This window comes from Gymnodraco acuticeps, unplaced genomic scaffold (assembly GCF_902827175.1).
Source record: "Gymnodraco acuticeps unplaced genomic scaffold, fGymAcu1.1, whole genome shotgun sequence".
NCBI classification, from domain to species: Eukaryota; Metazoa; Chordata; class Actinopteri; order Perciformes; family Bathydraconidae; genus Gymnodraco; species Gymnodraco acuticeps.
In genome coordinates, this window is record NW_022991632.1 from 2,273,732 (window position 1) to 2,296,190 (window position 22,459).

General features: G+C 40.5%; 1 protein-coding gene across 1 annotated transcript; it reads right to left on the bottom strand.

Annotated features, from left to right (window-relative positions):
* Positions 1-1,188: 1,188 nt before the first annotated feature.
* LOC117534217 (suppressor of tumorigenicity 7 protein-like) lies at positions 1,189-21,461 on the bottom strand. Its single transcript, XM_034198394.1, is given in 16 exon segments — positions 1,189-3,257; positions 5,149-5,288; positions 5,416-5,508; positions 5,704-5,854; positions 17,332-17,434; positions 17,581-17,653; positions 17,766-17,880; positions 18,002-18,102; positions 18,461-18,549; positions 18,857-18,935; positions 19,136-19,251; positions 19,392-19,446; positions 19,532-19,610; positions 19,612-19,692; positions 20,764-20,846; positions 21,273-21,461. Coding segments are annotated over 16 exon segments (1,623 nt in total). The 5' UTR covers positions 21,442-21,461; the 3' UTR covers positions 1,189-3,161.
* Between the last annotated feature and the right edge of the window lie 998 nt (positions 21,462-22,459).

The window sequence follows — 22,459 nt, forward strand, 5'->3', positions numbered from 1 at the left end:
TCCTCTCCCTCAGGTGCCTCTTCCTGGTCTGTTGTAGGCTCATAATCTGGATCGCTGTTGTCTTCCATTTCTGAGACATCTTTCTCTATCTCCTCTTCATCTGGTTCAATCTCCTCTTCATCTGGTTCAAAAATGTGTCCAGAGCCCCTCGTACAGAAAATAGCGTAATCGGTCGCCTGCTCATTGTGTCAATGAGTCAAATGTGAGCAAGGCACAAATATAACTGCTTGAGAGACAGTAAGAGAGGCGCATTTAGCGTGAGAAAGTGAGAGGTTTGTATTTCTCGAGGGGCACAGAGCTTGGACCTGTGAGAAGGTATGATACATTGTGTCATACAGCGTGAGAAAGGGAGAGGTTCCTGTAACGTGTGATGTGTGGACTAGCATTACTATACTTGTGGGGACCTAAATCTGTTTACACAGTCACGTGTGGGGTCGCCTCCCTTATGGGGACAAATTGGAGGTCCCCATGAGGGGAATCATTCATTTTAGGGTGAAGACTTGGTTAGGTTTAGGATTAGGGTAAGGTTAAGGGTAAAGGTTAGGGTTAGGCATGTGTTGGTTATGGTTAAGGTTAGGATAAGTCTCCAGGAAATGCATGTAAGTCAATGTAATGTCCCCTGAAGTGATGTATACATGGTATGTGTGTGTGTGTGTGTGTATAGATGTTTTCCATCTGCAGGATGAACATAATACACTCATACCCATTCATTTTCTATGGCGGTCAAATCTGACCGAAAACTTCAAGGGTGTTTCACTGTTGAATAAATAACTCAAAATTCAATGCAAGTGGTGATCATCAAGTGTATATGTTCAGAGGCCTAGTGTGGAGGATAATATAAGGTATTGAGGCAATTGGATGAAAAACACAATATTTATGATTAAAATAAAAGTCATTCGGTCACTTTTGACCCGAAACGCAAGAGAAGGGTTAAAAGGGAAATTATTTAAATATTGCCCCCACATTACTCAGAAAGCCGTTCAATTATGAGTTGACCTGTTTGGCATTCTTGTAGTCATTTTGGATCACACATGTTTTTTTACACCACTTTTTGTTTAAATGGAGTTACTTGCAACTAAAGTAAATTATTCAGTGTGTAGAAAATCATTAAAAGATTCCAATGTAGCATTTCAAGAAGAATAAAATAAAAAGATCTCCACAACATAACAAAAAAGTCACACACGGAGATTACACTGAAAGAGGAATTTATTGTGAGTTTTGCTTCCAAACTCATCCAAGGGGAGTTCAAATTTTCAAACATTCTCCTGTCTTCAGCATGTACTCTTATACATTTCGGCTGCACATTACAATATTTCACATTTCAAATGTCAAAAATGTAAACAGGCACTACAGAATTCTTGTAGTTTATAGTAGATCATATTAAAAATATAACCAAAATTTGCAACATACTGTAGTAACACCATTTTCTTTAAACGTCATTACATAATTACCAGCTGGACCTTTTCTACTTTTTCACAAATGTGTTTGCCATTGTTACCTGGCTGCTGTATCTAATTATGCTAACCATTGAACAATTAACAAAAAAGTTAAATCACAGTTTCTGAATGCTCTATCAAATTGAATCCATCCAATGTTGACCAGAGTTGCCACTAAACAGATACCAGTATTGTTGCTGCAGTAAGTAGTAAGTATTGGGATGTACTACAAGGCACTTTTTTACAAGTTCTACAAAATTAAATAAGGTGTGGAGACTTAAGTATATTTCCGTACTCTATATTGTATTGTATCTATATAATGTAATAAACATCAGGTAACCTAACTTGACAAAGTAAAGTAAACAAGTCTGCCTTAAAGGGTTTAAAATGTAATAAACCTGTTAATGTAATAGAAATTTAGGAGGATGCAGCATTATTTTCAAATCATTCACAAATAAGTGGTGTAACAGTTAATGTATGTTTTTACCTTTTTTCACAACTTCAATCATTACATTTCACATAGAGTATAGGATTATATTACATTACAGGCTTTAAGATTTCAAACCGGGCACAGTCCGTTTTTACATTTGAATTTAAAACAAGGGGATGCTGGCATCTTTAGTCCGATAGAATAATTATCACATGGTACATTAATTTTCTTTGCCATTTCATGTGGCCACCCATCTCTCCTTTAAGGGCTTATCGTATACTTTAAACAGTAATCTAATTTGTTACAGATATAATTACATTTCCTGTGCTGGTATATTCTCTGTACGAGTACTGCAATGTTTGCCTCTCAGTATTGTTTGGGAATAGAGAAGTTGACTAACAAACGAACGAATAACATTCTGTATCTGTACTGCAATCAACAGAATTGAGTAATGCCATGAGAGGCCTAACTGTGACCGGTGATAATACCATTTAAAATGTGATGTTGAGGGGGCGTCTGTTGCCCCAGTGATATAGTGCTGAGGTGTCATGGCATGGTAACAACTGTTAAACTGCAGAGGCGTTGTATACACTGCAGGCCCTTCAGGGCTGTGAATCACAGCTCTATTTTTAGGAGGTCTTATAGAAGTTTAAATCTGCCACGTCTGCGGGGCTCTGAATCTCACCCAAAAGCACTCATTCCAAATACACGGAGGGATCTTTTGTGATACACAGACATGATTGAGCTGGGAATTAGTATCATATTGGGCAAAATTGTCTACATTTGACATTTTAATGTACATAATATGTTTGTTTTCTGTTGTCAGTAAGACACTTGTTTAAACTAACTTATCTGATTAGACAGTAGTCTTAGAAGTATTAAAAACATCCCATTTAAGCTTTTTCATGATTTAATAAATTATTGTGATGGAACAATCTCTGACAACTTTTATTTTTGGACTAAGTAATCTACAGCCAGGTTTTGTAGAGAACTCAAAAACTTCCATTTGCCCAGTGCTGACATAATGACAGGTGAACGACCCTGTGAAATTGTTTAATATAGTGTTCAGTAAATGTGCTTTTGGAAAACTGGCTGCTGGAACAGTGTGGGAGAGGATCTGAACAGCGTATTGCCGTGTTGATACAACCTCTGCCAACATCATCAGTAACAATGCAGCAAGTGGACAGTAATGCTGAAGACAGGAGAGCAAACACTTTATGTCTGAGGGTTTGGAGTGGTATTGGTGTGTGTATGTGTGTGTCTCTGTGTGCTGTGTGTGTGTTTGTGTGTTGGGGTCAGATTCGAGTCAGCTGGTGCCAAAAACTGGACGGCATGAAGCTTTCCATCTTGTCTGCGAAGAAGCCCAGGGGTGCAAAGAGTGTGCTGAAGAACTGAAAGAGAGAAAAAGCAGAATGAGCCTTCAGTTGAACGTCAGTAAAAACTCTTCCCATCCATTCTTAGATAATGTTAAAGTAAAACACTTCAAATAAATCCCTGCCCACAAGTTCACTAGATCATTGTTATGGAACTTATGTTCTGTCCTGAAGTAAAACATTTACAAAAATAGTGATTCAAACAGAAACACAATGGCAGGTAAAGTGCTTGGAAAACATTGTGTTTGGTGTGTTTTACTATTAAGCCTATTGGTCTGTAAACACATTTTTTAAAACAAGGAGGCAGTAAGAAGGCATGAACATTAGTTGCTGAGAGCGCATTTGATTTGTAGCAGTGCAGACAGGGAATACAAACGCAGTTCATTATCATTTTTTAAAAATGTTTGTAGTAACAGCATGACATATATAGTCTGATAGAGGAATATACTTTATATTATCCATGATTGAAATATCAACATACTTTTATACATCAAATCAATCATGTTGACTTTCAGTTTCTCTTTCATTTTATAAATAGTGAAAATGGAATAAATATATGGGATTTGTTTACAACATGTGCAAAAGGACATTCTTAAATCTGATATACGAGTATGGTTCTCGGACGGACACTATTAAGAGTAAAGAGCCTTATAATCATGACAGATATACAGTATGTTGCTACAGTATGATACAACATTTTACTTTGATAAGGGTCACCTATGACAATGTATACATATGTAATACAATTGCATAAACCCTATACTTTAACTCAACGTTGTGGCATTTACACAAATCAATTATCATAACTTTTTATTATTTTCTGCTGTAGGTAAAACAAAACATATACATCTTATGCTAGGAAACTAAAAGGATCAACTCAAACACCCATTTTATGATTTCCAGCAGGGCATATAACCACTAACATCTAGATCTAAGATATTAGGTAAAATAGAGCATACACATGTTAGTGATTTAAGTTAGCTAGTAATATCGAAATGTCCTCTAAAATATTACAATATGGCTTCTCGCTGAAACCACTTGAGGTGCGCTTGATACACTTGACACTTTAATAGTCTCATAAGTGGACGTATCAGCCCGGCCAGACAAGTGCAAATCAAGTGCTCCTCTAACCCGGTCTATATATGAAACCTATTCAACTACTATGCTTGCATGTCTGGTTTCCATAAACAAGGGAAAGGCAGGCTGCCACCCCTCCACTGTCTTGTGTAGCTTGCATCTTCTGTTGAAGAGCAGCAGATTCACAGAAATCTGTTTTTCCTCAGAAGGCAGTGAGGATCGCTGTGTTCCTTCCTCAATGGTTTTCATGCACTCCATCTGAACATTACACAAACCAGGCTCGCTGGGGCTGCTGTAAAAATCTTATCTCCCCTCAATCTTTCCCATAACAAAAGGAAGAGCACTAGATGTTCTCTGTGGCCTTGTTTTGCTACAAGTCTATGTTAAGGCAGGACGCACCAGCAGGGTCATAAACAAAGGATTAGCCGAAGTAAGGAGTTTGCCAAACTAGCAAAAACAGATAACACAACACTTCCATCATAAATAAACAGTAAGAGCAAGTCATTCAAAGTTCCTAAACCTTTGAGGCTGTAAGATACACTGTTATGTTTGCGTTATTCAGCTGCAGACACTGATAGCTTTAGTTGGGTAACAGCTTGTTTTGGTGGTAAACATGGACTTTACAAGCCTACGACTCCCATGAGCCTCCAGTGTTTCAGACAGTGATAGAAGGCAGCAATTACTACATGGGTTAAAAGGTTCATTTCAGACAATTACCCTATTAAGATGTGTTGTTGTGTAATGACTAGAAGTAGATCTTAATCAGCTTTTATACAACTGTATGACAATACCAACTTTGGATATACATGTGATGTGTAATTAAAGTACTTACTGCTTTGGCAAAGACACCCATGAGCTCAGGGAACTGATGTGTGAGCATGGCCAGCATGGCAGTGAAGGAGCAAAGGCCTGCTGTGAAGAGGATGAAGAAGGGAAGCTCTTTCTTTGGGTACACAGACACCTCGTGGAACGCTGGAGAGAAAGCGAGCATTGTCCGAAAAAGAAAGTGACACAAAGTCATAAGCAGTGCAGATGAACAAGAAAAACTGAAGCAAATCAATAGCAACTTTGTACAGCTATGCGTAGCTATAACACTTACAGGGCAGCAGTTCTCTATCTGCTGTTTCTGTGCATCCTGGGTAGGGGTAAAACAGGTGACCCTTCTCCAGTGGGTAGGGAATTATCCGGAAGGCTGGAAAAGCAAAAATGGGAAATTGAATTAAGATGACAAACACAACAAGTATGTTATTGTGAATTTTGACCATACATATAATTATGTGTTTTGGTATTCAATGAAACCAAAGAAAAAGTATGATTTCAAAACTATTAACAAAACGTAATATTCAAAGCAGTGGGATTCAATAGAGAAGGTGATAGTGGTACGTACTGCCCTCCCAGGTGCAGTGTAGTAGGTTTAAGGCTCCTTCTGCCCTCTTCCAGTGCTGCAGGTGGAAGAAAGCATATGCCACTGCCTCGCTGTCACCCCTCTTCAAGATGTGCTCTGGAGGAAGGATCAGGCTCTTCATCTCTAATAAGTACTGCAGACAGAAAGAGGAAGCAATAGGACGTCAGTGCCATAATGCTTTTTGGCTTCTGAACTTGAAAAGAATGACAGATAAGTATTTTATTGCAGCACTTTATACTGCAGTCAAGAATGATGAAAGTGTGCAGAGTCTGATCTCTTGGCTAAAAAACTCAAGCTACAGTTGATTTAAATTATTTAAAGAAATAGTGGCAAACAATTGCAACGTCCATCGTGTGCAAACATTTGCTGTCACCAGACTCGTTCTCTATATAGTGTTTAGGAGCATAAATGCAAAGTGCCGGCGAAAAATGACCATAAAGCAGGCAAAGGAGCCCAAATATTTGATTTTTTTGTGAAAAAAGACTACTGAAATGGGATGTTAATAGTTTCATTCACATGTTCTCCCTGTTTCTCAGTCAGCACTTCACTTATTTCATTGTGCAATTCCCTCTAGCCATCTCCCTGCAGACTAAAACATATTTTCTTCATGTGAAGTATTTGTTGTCGGCGTTATTTTGCAATTGTTCGAGGTGGGAAGGAAAAGCTTTCCAAAGCTCTGCGAGTGTGTGTTATTGTTACAGTACAGTACACTCATTCCATGAATGCTCACCCCCCCTCTCCTCCCCTACTGTGTAAGTTTGTCCCAGTGAGTCAGTCGGTTCACTCTGCTGACCAAGGCCCACATCCCAGAGTTAAAACATGTAGAACAGGTATGCTTTCTGATATTACAGTAAACAAACAGAAAAAAAACAGAATTAAGTGTACTGCATTTCTTCAATATCTATTTTAAGTTCAGGCCTACCTCTGTCCAAACATGAGTCAATAATGGGTGTGCGTTGACTTTGCTGAACATGCCACTCTACGAAATATATGTCTGTGGTGCCTAGTGTGGCAGGAGTGTGTGCATGTGTGCGCGTGTGTTTGCGGGGCCCCCTGGGCTGGATTCCCAGGCGGCCAGCTTCACAGCGCTGTGGATCTCAGACTGACACTTTGGGAAGGTTACCCCACAGCTAATCCTGTCTAATCCCTTCCATGGTCACATGCTCAGCCAGCCATCCATCCATCTGGCCAGCCAGACCGTGATGCTTCACCCATCTCCCCCTGCCTTACCCTTCTTCTCCACTCTCACCCCTCAGGATCACAGCTACAGCAACTACGGCCTGGCTCATCCCCGTCTTCCTCCTCATCCTCGCTTTCCTGCTCCTGCCAATATCATCATTGTTGTATTCTAGCCATATTCAAACATATTTCTGTGTATTATGCTCTCTGCAGACAGCCCACCCTACCCATCTGTCTCCCGCTGGCCACCTCCTGAATCTCCAAACAGGTGTGAACACTCCTCACTTATCTTCTAGCCTCTTCTCTTTCCATCTTGACATCCTCTGTAGACGTTACAAGGATCGGCAGCTAAGGACGACCAGAAGCTGCTGGTTTGACCATATCACTTATCCTCTGTCTGACTGACTTAACTCAGCTCTCTCTGCTAGGTTTCATCCTCCTCACCATTTTGGTCTACTTTCTTTCGATCACAAACCATTTGCCATCCTCGACTCCCCCGGCACCAGAGTCAAGGCAGTCAGCCAGCTCTAGAAGCAAAACTACCACTGTTTCTGACAAATAATATACATTTTGTTTTACATACACACTTTAAGAGAACCCAGGATGAGTAGGAAGCTGGCTTTAATTTAGGGCATAGGATATGGACAATCCGTTAGCAAGCAAATGTGTCATTTTGGTTCAAATTAGATGTACGCATGCTTCTTAGTAAACATTAAGCTGTCTTTGGCTCTTTTCTGCTTTAACAAATGTAAATGTCCCCTCTGTGGGAGAAATACAGGTATTCTGATTGAACAGTGTTACACATATCTTTCCCTCAGTTTTAGTCTGTTTGCTATATTGAATAACCAGTAAATGGCACCCTTGTAGGTGTGGGTCCCCTGTGTTTTAAGATTAACCATTTAGAGGGGCTGGCTGCTCAGCTGTCCTTCCTCACATGCCACAGTATTAGACCTGGTGACACCTCAGTCCTCGGTGCCGACCCCCCCCACCACCCTCTCGTTCTTCGGCCTGCTTCTCCACTCCCTGTCGCCTCTTTGATGAAGGGATTGGGTTTCATGTGTTCTCCTTTTATCCCTGGGCAGTCATAAGCCCAGAGCATAACTCATAAGCTGCCTTCTGATTCTAATCTGCGGCACTTTGCTGCTCACAATGGGACACACAGGCAACAATGACATCAGCCTTCTCGTGGCTCTATAAGGGTCGGACAAACATACACGTGTTCAGCGAAGGAACATAAAGACAAACAGGTGTGGCAGATTAAGAATCTCATACTACAGTGAGTAAAAGGCTCAGCTAGCTACTCCAACCTCGACTGAGGACAGTGGCAGACAGCTCACAGCGTTTATTCTAAAGTGGGCCATTCCTTACTACTCCCTCCCTTTGCCTTGTCTGAATCAAACCTCATCCATCTTAATACAGAACAAACTGCTGCTCTGTATCAATTTACAAACCAAAAAGGCAATTTCAGAGGTAAACTAAGTAAAGGTCCGCATGTTTAAGGCTTGCCATGTGATCTAGAGGAGAACATGTCAACCAGAATTGGGTGAGATGAGAAACCGCCTTCCAAAGTGGAGTAAACTAGCAAAGTAGATGGGATCAGGTCACCCAAACTGCTTCAAAATAACCGTGCATGGACCTAAGTGGTGGCACATTTCAATGTACAACAGATTTAGATAGCAGGAACAATTGATCAGCTGTCCAAGCATCCAGAAAACTGTCAGTTTTTAAACCACTGGCTGCTTGAGAGGCTGATTGGAACAGACAGACAGATGGAAGAAACTAAATGTGGAGGAGGGGGATAAATAGAGAAGGACAAGAAGATGAGGAGTGGAGGCAAATAGAAGGTTGGGGGAAGTAAATAGGGGCAAGATGGAGAGCTTGCGAGGGAAAGGGTTGTTTGGGAGGAGGGCGGTGTGCACTGAACCAGACTGAAGCATGTGTGTGCGGATGTGGGTTTAGTGTGTGTATAGCTACAGCAGTTTGAATAAGCTCATGTGATACAGCCTAGTATGAAATTCATATATAATCTCCTTGGCATGCTTGATAACACACCCACACACACTTAATACTTGACCCACCATTGTTCCCTCATTACTCCACTTGTCCATTCAGCTTTTCCTTTCTTTTTTTCAACCTTAACTTGATGTTAAAACATGCCGTGCTTACACTCACACAGGTACGCTTCTTGAAACCAATGGCTAACTGGTACATTGATGATGATGATGATTAAAAATACATTATATTCCCATGGATTCAGATTTGTCAATGCTACTAGACTCTGTACTCCAGCTCAGTGTAGCAGGTATAAGCATCAGAATATACTTAAATTACTCAAAGTAAAAGTACTCGCTATGCAGATTGGCCCATTTAAGAATAATATATATCATATGTATTCATTATAATCATTAATGCATTCATGTGTTATCAAGCTGGTACAGGTGCAGCTAGCTTTAATGACTTTGTATGCTGTAAATATTACTACAGGTGTAACTAAAGTCTTATTTAAGTGTTGATTATATTTCACATTAGTCATCAAAATCTGTTAAAGGAATGCTCCACTCATTAGATAATTAATCAAAACTTCAGTATTTCGTTTAACATTAGGTTTAAACCATACCCTGAAGAAATCAGCGATATTCCCCGGTAAATAATGATTTTATAGCTCTTTTTTATCAAAACCTGTATATTCCGTCAGGCCGCTGCCATTTTGCCCATTTTCAGTAGTCACGTGATGGTCGTGACGTCATCCATGCGTTCACTTTGTAAACACCATATACAGTCTATGGTAAACACACGAAAACATGGCGAAGTTTTGAGCAATATGAAGAGATTGGAAGGGGGAATTCAGCCATACAGGTTCGAGCCTACTTAGTACATACAATGATTTTGATTACTAGATATGTATGCATGTAGTACCACCCTTGCTAGCGATTCCCTCTCTAGTTTAGCATACTCAGCCTCGTTGTCCCTGGCCCTAGAACCACGATTTTATGGGGCCGGAAAAACTGGGGGGAAATACCCACTAGCCGGTACTACGCTATATGGAAAGGCCACCAAAAACTGGCCTGGCCTGGACGATAAAGGACGTTTAAACGGGGCTACCCGCTGCAATGGAAATGCGCCATAACATACCTTATTCTTACTCCGAGCACTACTTCTGGTCCTCCGTCGCTTCACACTTGCAGAGGGCGATTTCTCAACTGGCCGAACTGGTGTCCTGGTCGGTGATGACACCAGAAAGACCGATGGCACTGCATTTCCATTAAGTAATGGTTGTTCAATAAATCCCATGTTATGTTTTATCATACTCTCAGAGTAGTCGTCCGGAAACTTGAAATGTTCGCTGCATACATGCGCCTGTGGATCTTTCGGTTCGGGCCGGCCACATTTCGCTAGCCACTGCCTCCGAACGTACTTCCTACGCTTACCTTTTGGCAACAGATGGAACCGAGCATTCCGTGGATTGTTCCTATCAGAATTGTGGCAATGTTTCGCGATACAATGAGGCATATTTGAAGAGAGTAACTACAGTAAATAACATGAACATCAACGTGTCCTCGAAACCCAAACGCATGGTTTACGTCACGTCCGGTAAAATGGCCGCCGCCCACAGTGGTTGATGTTATTTCGGTAATTAATCAGTTTAAAATCACTGATAATGTCATCGGATTAAAAAAAAAAAAGAGAGACTGGCAGAGACTGGTCTGTTTTATCGGATGATACATTTTTTTAAATGAGTGTCATGAGCATACCATTCCTTTAAGTAATTTAAGCTACTAATATAATTTAGTGTATGTGTACTTTTAGTATATCATTTACCTGAATTGTAGTGGAGTAGAAGTACAAAGTACCATACAATGGAAATGAAGTATCTCAAAATTGTACTTAAGTATAGTGCTTGAGTAACTGTACTTAGTTACTTATCACCTCAGATAATTGCTTAACTATAACTTCTCATCTATAAGGAAAATACATTCCTCTAACGCCATATGAAATTAAGCTGTTATAAAATCAACCAGTTATTTGATTATGCTGTACAGAAAAGAATAATAGATGATTTAATATCGGAAGTATCCATTAGATCAGTGGTTTCCAACCTGGGGGGGCGCGCCCCCAAAGGTCGCAGGGGGTACCCAGGCCTCAGATGATTTGAGGCCAAATATCATATTTAGACTTTTTTTTACACATTTTTTTTTTTTTACTTCAAGTTAGTAGCTATTATAGGCATAACAAGACAGAAATGTATACATCTTTTTTTAATAGAAATGTTTCTTCTGCGCGTAAAGTGTCCAAACCAGCGCATTTTTAAAACATAGTCATTGTCCATGCCGGTTTCAGATTATTTGTCACAGTTGCTCCGATCAGATCGGTCTCCTCCATTTTGTAGATTATTTACTACTTTTGAATCCACATAAACACATCGGCAAAATCCGGCTTACTTTGAGCATGTGTTTTAAACAGTTTAATCCCCTTGTGAATTGTTTCCACTTGCGCCGTCCTTTAATTTCTTCATACAGCGGGAATCCAAATGAATTAATCCTGAGTCCAATAACCATCAAAGTCACTCCAATAGTGCTCCTTAATTACGCTTTCATCCTCCTTTAACAAAATACTTCACATTCATCCAGTTTGTGACACTAGTTGTAGCATTTTGAGACTTTTAAACTTGAATTACCGCTGTTGCGCGTGTGTGTGGGGGGGGGGCGCAACTTCCAACAGGAGTCATTTGGGGGGGCTCTTGGGAAAAAAGGTTGGGAACCACTGCATTAGATGAAGCCCTATATCAGGGGTGGCCAACCCGCGGCTCTCGAGCCGCATGCGGCTCTTTGCCTAGTTTCATGCGGCTCTTCAGTTCATATCGAATTGTATATGTGTGAGTTTGGGGGAGAGACACTGACTCCTGACTAGTGTTGCACGGTGTACCGATACTTGAAAGGTACCACGATACCCTGCCGTTAAAAACGTTACGATTCCTCCGTTTCATTAGTATCGGTACTTTAAGAATGACGTGGAAAAGTACTCCGGTGAGAAAGCGCCGTTTTAATAAGAGCCGTGTGTGTTCAGCGCTCTGCTTCCACTCCCTGCACTGCAGCCGTGCCTGCAGTCCCTCCCTCTCAAGCACGCTCTAAGTCCCTCCCCTCTCAAGCACGCTCTAAGTCCCTCCCCTCTCTCATGCACGCGCTAGCTGCCAGAGCATGTGAGAAAACGAGAAGCATGGCTGCAAGTGGGAGTGCAACTGCCGCTGCGCCTCGGCTTGTTGACAAAAAAGACGCCAGAAGCGACATTTTGAAGTATTTTAGCTATATCTCTGACAGTGAGGTCAAGCCTACGGACACCACGAGGCCTGTCTGTAAGAAATGTATTGATTTTATTTAATACGAATTCTTGTCATTTATTTTATTTATTTTTCTCATTGTTTAAAAGTTTGTGTTATGGTTATGATTCTGGTGTGAAATAAAGCACTATAATTACATTTAAGACTGTTTCCCTTTTTTTAAGAAAAGTATCGAAAAAGAATCGGAATCGCAATTCTTGACTTGGTATCGAAACCAAAATGTTGGTACCGTGACAACACTAGCTACTCCTGACAGTTAAACCTGATATTTAGTAGGTCTGTTAAGTATTGAATGCTGATAATTCTGACGTAATTTGGCCGGTCAAAGTTGTTTGGGCTCGGATAAAATCGCTCCGTTACTTTCGTCCCGTGTTACTTTCGTCCCGTGTTACTTTCGTCCCGGCTCTCCCTATGTGTGTCAGGTGTCAGTATGAGAGGATGACAGCGCGTCTAATTTTGATGTGGCCCAAGAGCCAATCACAATAATACCTGCGATGCAGTGAACCAATCACCTTTGAGGGGGGGAAAACCTATCGTTGATTAAACACTATCCAGTGTTTCCCCTACCATTGTCTTGGAGGGGCGCTGCGCCCCGCCAACGGAGCCCCGCCCCCCCCCCCCCCCTGAAATTCAAGGTGTTTAAAAAATATATATAATATATATATATATATATATATATAATAATTGCAAATAATCTATAACTACTGTCACTTTTCACATTGAACATGTGCTCTTTTATTAAATAAACTAAATGCTTTCATTTGAAGTTGTGAGTTTAGTGTTTTTGACCCTAAGAAACACTGATGCAATAATCAATAACAATAATCCACAGCTGCTCTCTCTGCTCCAGAGGATTTAAAAAAAATATATCCCAATGCCACAAAAATGCATCAGTGACGTGGTTGAAATCTTGTCTCCAGAAAACAAAAAACTGAAACAAGCGTTATCAGTGACTGTGTGTTTGATGTGGCTCTTTGCAGTAACATAGAAAAAATGTGGCTCTTAACCTCTGACTGGTTGGCCACCCCTGCCCTATATGATCGGCTGATAACTTTCTAACCTAAGACTGACCTTTTGCTTAAGTATGCCCACATTTGCACACTATTTAGGCAGCTAGAATTAAATCTACAAAGACTACAGAATTAGTGAACTTTTGGACAAAAGCCCTTTGCAAATCCTACTTAAGGGGGCGACAGGCCAGCCTGTGTTTAAAAGGCAGAAGTCACAGGTGCACTCATCATAGCAGACAACTAGGGATGCTCCGATCGATCGGTCACCGATCGAGATCGGCCGATACTCACTCTCTACCGATCGATCGGTGCTCTCTAAACATGCCGATCGCGAGAGCATGACGTAAAATACATGACACTTTTCTCTGTGTGCGGCAAAACAAGCTCGCCAAAATGGCTTCATCGGTCTGGCATTATTTTAAGGTGTCCGAAAAAGACAGTAAAATAGCGGTATGCAACGTGTGTGAAGCAGAAATCCTGCAGCTCCGCCCGCCGGACTGGTAAGCGGAGCGAAACACACAAGAGTTAGACCTAACACACTTAGCTATTTCATCTACCTCTGGAACAAGCTAAACTAGTTATAAATATATTTATTCTTCACTGTCGGGTCACTCATTACTGGATCAGTGAGCTGCATGAGATACTGACCGGCTGTCAGGAGAGGGAGAGAGGGGGAGAGGAAAAGAGAGCGCTTCCGCTCATTTCTCCCGTGTTATTATCCAAAGTGAATGTAAACTTGAATAATGTACATCATTTGAATGTAATAATTAAGTTGATTGTTGTTTGTGGAAGCTCCAGTGAATGAGCCCCATTAACTGAGTTTTAAACATCACTTTAAATGGAAGATTTAAAGTTGAAATCTTCCATTTAGGCCCCGCCCACTCGATCGGATCGGCGATCGGTATCGGCCGATACTGATTCCGGCCCCAAAATTGGCGATCGGAGCATCCCTACAGACAACACAAAGCAACAACCCCCCTTCTTCCCAACTGGCACATTTACATTCAGCAAGTCAAAACACAACTCTGGTTGAGGCCTGATTAAGCACCAGATGCCAGTCAAAGGCTGAAAGATGAGCCTAGCAATAATTCCCCGTGAAAGGTGTGCTACAAATGTCCTAAAGTTGGCAGTGGTGGCCAACATCAGACTCTCTGTTTGGCTCGAACGGGGGATGAGGGAACATGAGAGGATAAGAAACAGGATGAGGGTACGTGATGAGAGGAGAGAGGATGGCTGCCTCTAGGCACAGTGGGGGAGGGAGCCGCTGGAAAGACAGTGGAAATGAGGGCCCTCACTTTAAAATCAAAGGCTGGATCAAAGAGTACACACACACACACACACACACACACACACACACACACACACACACACACACACACACACACACACACACACACACACAACACACACACACACACACACACACACCACACACACCACACACACACACACACAACACACACACACACACACACACACACACACACACACACACACACACACACACACACACACACACACACACTACACACACACACACACACACACACACACACACACACACACACACACCACACACACACACACACACACACACACACACACACACACACACAACACACACACACACACACACACACACACACACACACACACACACACACACACACACACACACACACCACACACAACAACACACACACACACACACCACACGACGAGATGAAACAACACCACACTACAAAGGCCACAACTGAGACACAACTCGGCAGCAGCAAGACTTGTGTATAACTCGGTGTGTGCACGTGTGTGACATCTAATCCTGTGGGAACTGATGTGAGAGGCCAGAAGAATATCCAGTGATATGTCCTCCATGGTTTAGTTGTCTTAAAGAGCTCATTTCTTATTACGCAGCTGAAAACCAATCAGTCATACCTTTTACAGTATTCCTAAGGACCCTACATGTGGAATCCAAACTATACTACCTGTCAAAACACACAATGCTGTATGATTCCAAACATATTGTGTTGTCTTGTAAATGTAGTTGATAAAAAGGTGGAATGCAGCCATTTCACATTTAAAAAAGTGTTGGATTTCATTTTGACTGATTAATACTAATTACAATAATCACCCAAATCATATACAAGCTTTATTGTCTAATTCTGAGAATTCAGGTGTGATAAAAGGAATTAAGAGCTCCCGTTTAAAGACCCACACCATCACCTGCTGGTGAGCCAGTACATAGCATGTCTGGAATAATGAGAGCGCTCTATTTGTATGTTACAGCACCTGTTACTGCTGACATAAATCACCTATACCTTTTAGTAGGGGTGCACCGAATGGGAAATTCTTGGCCGAAACCGATACCGAAAATAGGAAACAGTTGGTCGAAAACCGAATGCCGAAAGGCCGAAAATGATTAATAGAAATATATATATAATATATAATGTATACATTTTTTACCAATGTTGTTCAGCTACCTGATTATGGAAATAGACATGATTATGGCAAAACTTAACTTAAATAATAATCACTATTATGGGTCCATAAAACATTTATTCAGCACTTTTGAATGCATACAGTACATTTATATGTCATGTATTATTGCTAAAAAACATTATATCACAGTCTTAGTGTCGCCAACTCGTTTCTAATATGCAAAGACAACAAATGCGTCTATGATGTATTTTCGATCAGACGAGATCTCTCTCCCCCGTCTGTGTGCGAGGGGGCGGGGCAGTTTACACACACGCAGCTGCTACATGCAGCGGAGCACACTGCGGAGATGGCGGAGAGAACGCGCTCCGAGGTGTGGTTAAACTTTACCCGTCTCGATGTGGAGAATACTTGTTACCATAAGTGCAATAAGAGTTAGCATGTAAGCACGAGCAATTTGTCTAAACATTTAGCAAAAGTGCACCGCATGCAGACGGAGGAATGTACCGGGTTCGACCGTCTTTCTAGCAGCTCTGTAGCTCCATCACGAGTAACGTTCCCACGTCAGGTGTTATGTATGCTAGCAGCAACACACGGAGTTAACTACATTATACAAACATGGGTTAATGATTAGAGGAAACTGAGTTATTTAGTTTGTTAACATTTCAGCTATTCTGTTTACAGTCTGTCATCAGATTATTTAATACGATTTGTTAAAGGCTCAGGGCAATCTCGATGACAAAGGTCAATGTCCCGTCCCCCCCCCCCCCTGTGAGCCAGCCGCGAGCATGGTCGCCGCGTCTTTATTACGTCATCACAACAACACGTTAGGTTACCAACGTAAGCCTGTTCTGACATTCGGTGATATTTTTTCGGTGCTAAAACCCGAAAGCCGAAAGGGCCTTTTTAACCATTTTCGGCCGATAATTTTCGGTGGCCGAATATTCGGTGCAGCCCTACCTTTTAGGACTGATAGTTTATCCGTCTGCCAGTTATTCATGATTATTTCTGTGTGGCAGTTATGCATGGCAGGGGAAATGGTGCTATTGGACTAAATATAGAAATTCTACCCAAATCTACCCAATCCATTTCCAGCATAGCAGCTGCATGGATGAAAACAGACTTGAACGCATATGTCTCACTATGTGTGTGTAACTGAAACAGGATGCATGCAGGCCACACAGAGGGCTAGTCCTGAAATGAAGAACAGGCACAACAAGGTCTGTCCCGATAATGACTTTATCCACTTATCGTACATGCCAGCATGTTGCCAGAATAAACAACAGGGTTTTCCCAATGAAAATAAGACTTGGGAATTGTGTGTGGACCTTACACATTGTAGTCAACGGAGCTAGAGATTCATGTTATTGATTTTCTTTGGTTGTGTGATTTTATGCTTTATTTAAGGGGCTTAAGAGGTTAAGGATATCAAATTCAGAGTTCAATATTTGAATAGTCTTAAGAATTAAAAGTTCATTGCTGATAAAAAGGGTATGCAAATATTATCATTATAACAGCAGCATAAAATGGCAAAACTATCATTTATCACAAGGTTATTATCCTATAGCACAACAAAAAGTCATGATTGGTTGTTCGTGACCCGCAGCAACCATCAGATTCAGTGTGAGGTGTATTAGTGTGGTGACTGACCTTTGGCACGTGTGGATTGAACTCAACAGCTCTGTGTATGGCCTCCACAGCATTCATCTCTGCCGTGCTGAGCCCTCGCCGTGACGCGGCCTCTGGAGAGAACCTGAGACAAATCACCTCAGATGACACACTGTAGCAGCTCACATTGTTATTAAAGCTGCTCTTAGTGCTGACATACAAAACAGGTTTTAAAAGATACTGAGTGGTATGCAAGATTCAAAGGATATTTAAAACCAAAAGGACACATACTTATCTGATACAGCCCGTGCTTTCAATAGTGCTGATGTGTAGCATATAGTGGCTGATTTTGGCAAGCTGATGTCTACAGTGGCAGAGGAAATTGGGGGTCATGTGACATATCTCATATTTTGTCAAGCAATGAGAACATTTCAGTGCAAACATAGTATAATTTCTTCAGATTTCTTGCGTTTTACCATCATATTTGGCGAGGACTGCTTGGACATCAGCATATGCCTGAAGCTCTAGAAGTGCCTCCAAGAGGTTTTCATGTATATTTAACATTCCCAACAGTGGGAACTCCTTCATTAACTGTGAAAATTGAAAATATCACAATAAATATGGATTTTGTTTTGTACTTCTTTAAGACCAATGTTTTAAGAATAGTACATGTTGCCCCAGATGCATGCTTATATACAAAAATAACACTCACATCTCTCATCATTTTAACTGCTTCTTTAATCCGGCCCAGCTTGCGTGCACACATTGCCATTCTACGTTTAATGTACACCAGTAAGTTGATATCTTTTCCAGCTGTGGATGGCAAACAGAAAATATGAGACGATTAATCAACACTTATCAGTCAATCGATTTTAAAACAAGAATATCATGGATACAGCTTGTGGTCTTGCGTAGAGGAAAAGCAATGATGCATTGATGGCATATTGCACCTGTGACTACATCCTTCATCACAAGAGGTTGTGGACAGATGTGGCCTGATCTATTTATAGCCGTTCTGCGCTGCTGGCACTGCACAGGGTGTGGCATGGCATGTTGCATTACTATTTATAAAAGTGGGTGTAGTTATTCCTAAACTAGTTAGCTATCATTCAGCTATTGAGCCTTGTGGTTTAATATGCATTACTTAATGTTTATGTTAATCCATTCTTACCAATAATTAATGCTTTTTTGAAGAGGCGTTCAGCTTCTGTGATAGTTGTTGCTTCTTCCTCTGCTAGGAGCACATAGGCTGCAGCACATCTGCACACAAATAAAAGACACAAAGAGACAGATTTCAACAGCCCGTCCTGTTTGCATGCACTTCAAAAATGTAGAGCATTAAGGAAATCATTTGAACACGAAAGCCCAAATTAAAAGGCCATAATATCATTACATTTATTTGTTTATTTATGTAATTAAAGCAAGCAGAATTACAAAAAACGTTTGCGAACTATCATTTTAAATGCATTACAACAGTACAGTAAATAATATTTAGAAGATACAGAGTTATACTTATTAATACAATATTTAATGAGACAGTAGAAAACTGAGTAAGAGGAGGACTCACTCCTGGTTCATTTCGATGGCCTGGTAGGCTGCTCTGATCCTGGCTTGAGGATTTCTCTCTCTCCAGGCTTTCTGCATAACTGTAATGAGATGAAACTCAAGGTTAATATCCATGTTGACTCGCAATCCTGACAATTCAATCAATTCAAGAAACATTTCTGTTTGAACATTTACAAGGAACCAGAGATATCTCTTCCAAGGAGCAGTCTTTTGCTTGAACATTCTTAAAAACAAAAAAAATTCATCTTTGTTTGATTGCTAGTCACAGAGTAAAACTTACCAGCATCTTCTGGCCGTAATTGTGGAGTGTCTCCTGTGAAGAAGGTCTGATGGTCTTGAGCAGACAGGTTCATATCGTAGTAGGTTAAGGGTTCCTTCCCTGTCACCCAGGTGTACCTGTAGTGTAAAATATAAAATAATAACAGTTCAGCTACAGTTTTATGATCCGCAATGTGTGAACAGAAATAAAGCAATTTTCTTGGACAAAGACACACTATGAGATGCACTCCATACTGCTAAATCTGAATTACACATACCTGTTGTATTCTGCTCCTCTGAACAGATTTAAAGGGTTCCTCCAGACCTTACACTCTATCGAAAGAAAGACAGTCTCTATTAGTGCTAGTAGTATTATGAGTCGCATTGCTGTGATAGTTTGTATTATATGCATATTTACCAGAAACACTGGGCCTGGGCTCTGCCTCTCCATTAACTGAAGCAAACAGACCAGTGGTGGAGCTGCTCTCCACTCCCCCCCAGCAGCGGACGCAGGTGGCTCACTGACACTTGTTCAATGAACGAGGTCCCATATTTACGAAAATACCACCACTCAAATATCTGCGGAAGAAAAAACATGTTTTAATAAAGTATGCAATAAGAAAATAAAAGCTAGGTAAGTGAACCTTTCGTGGCAATTGCTTTCATATCACTACACCGTGGATCCTTCTTACAATATTTTGCCATGCCCATGGAAGCGTCCAAAAACTAATTTAATGCAATAATGGAAATCTCTGCCAAAAATACCATTTAAAAGAGAAGATAAGGCTCTTTCGCTATACTGATGATAAACGTGAGCTGGTATTTTTGTAAATCAAAATCTTTTGATTTTCTCCCCTGCGAAGAATCTGTTCATCTACATTACATCAGTGCGAGAGCACAACATTAATTGAAAATGAACTACTTATAAAGCGCTTCGTCAGGTCTTTTCCACCCTTCAAAGCGCTTTACATACGAGTCATTCGCCCGTTCACACTCATTCATACAGAGCAGTGTCACTTGCTCAAGGGAACCAACATCCACACACACTTTTGGCAAATCAGGAGCAATTGAAGGTTAAGTATCTTTCCCAAAGATACATCGACATATTGACTGCACGGAATGGGATCGAACCCACAACCTTATGGTTTAAAGATGACTGCACACTTGCCAAGAAAACGTATACAATGGTAATGTATTGAGTGGCTGGACAAATGCTAACCTTAACTAGCCATTTGGCAAAAGATAATTTTGCTCCCTGCATGCCATTATTCTCAGTACATACATCTTGATATCTTTATTCTACATAGCCTTGCCAACATAAGATAACTCTTGTTTGTTTATTGCTTCTAAATTATTCTGATTTATTCAACCTTTGTTCTGCTCCACTCTCGCAAAGTGTTTTCACCCCCTCAGTTTAAAAACAAATGCACCGGGTGTACTAGAATTTATTTTTCATTAGAGCATTTAATTTAATAGTGTCACTCCTTACTTAAACTAGGCTTTGACCACTGTGTTTAATCTTGGATTTTTGAAAATTAACACAGAATTTGGGACGATTTGATTGTATTGAAGTAAGTGGCTTAGCATCAAATATATTTGTAAAAATGGTTACTATTAAACAGAGGTGTTACGGTGCAAGGAATAACTTACAAGGATGAGTCCAGAGATGAGAGATGAGGTTCCAGTGAGAGCCACATAGAACTTGGGGGTCAGTGTATTCAGAAACACTGAGGCTGAAAGAAGAAGGGGAGACAGTTAGTATTCTGCCATAATGCTACCACGTGTCCTATGTTGGGACCGTGCAATTAAAAAGAACATGCACCAAACCACATTTCAACAGAAAAGCATGGCAATAAGATTAGTAAAGCCGGTGGCATGTAGCCTTATACCTTTTCCCGGTTACATTGTGCAAAAATTAGCACACAACAATAAACTACCCAATCGTGAATACATCCGATACACGCTGCTGTTTGAAAATAAAACAACGCAGAGGTGGCATACGTATGTAAAGGGTCGACTACGAACTAACCAAAACATTTCTTTATTTGTGCATGAATGAGTCAGAAACCGGACTGTCAAACGAACAGCTCCCGCTTGCTGTCAGCTAAAGCCAGCTAGCCGATGCTAACAATAGCTAGCTAGCACTTGCTTTCATTCACCTGAGGTAAGAGTTTCCTGCAGTTTCAGCGGGCTCCACAGGACGTATATCATGATCAGAACCATGCCGAACCAAATGAAGCACACGTAGGTCCATGACCAGGAGAGCCAAGACTTTAATTTCTCTGTAAATCCGAGAGATTGGGGATTACTGCCAGCGGTGTCCTCCATGTTTCTCCGGATGCCTGTAAACAGAGGAGTCACGTGATCACCAAGTAAAATGACTTCTATTTTGAAATCTCCACAAAACCACATTTCCGGGAACTACAGAACAACTTTATTTATATATTTTTTTAAATGTACTCATTGTCTAAACTCAAAGATATGTTAATGAATATGTAAATAGTCCATATCTTTTTTTTTTTTTTATTCTTTATTTATTTGGGGTCACATTATATTAAAAGTACAGTTTTTCAAATCAAATATTTTTAGAGACCCGAAAATGACAAATGAAATAGCAAACAAAATTAGTCAAAATAAAATAAAAACGAAAAGTACACAGGGATTGTTTGAAATGGAAAATGTCTACACATGTACCATAGGACATGTACATATGCATATCAACATACATATACAATACACGGACACACATACATGTGTCCATACATACACACCTACAGTATATACATTCAATCGGTGTATAGAAACACAGTCAAACAAGGGATGGTCGTCTTTGGGATATGTAAATTCTCCACTTTTTCCATATGAAATAGTCCATATCATAGCATAAACATAAGCTTACATGGAATAGAGACTGAGTAAATGATGAAATATGCCCCAAATATGATTGGGGTAATACATATCAATTAGATTGGGACCAATTATAAATTATTCACTTACATTGTATGTTGTGTTATAATAAGCTATCTTACTCTTAGACAGCACTGTTGCAGCCCACCATAGGCACCTGAGCTTTGCTTTTTATCTATTTGGTTCTACTTTTAATGCGTAGGGAAAAAAGAAAAAACTAGTACTATGATGCATTTTTGTGTCATACATTAAATTACCCAACAGTTAAATTAAGTTGCCTAATCGTACTCCTCTGCCAGTCAGCTGTTAATATAAGGCAACAATGATCTAGCTGTTGTAATAATATTGTATTGCACCAAGAAGCATTTCGTTTTTAACATTTGAGAAAACACTTGGCAATCCTAGAAGATGATCGCTTTTTGTTTTGCATAACCAACAG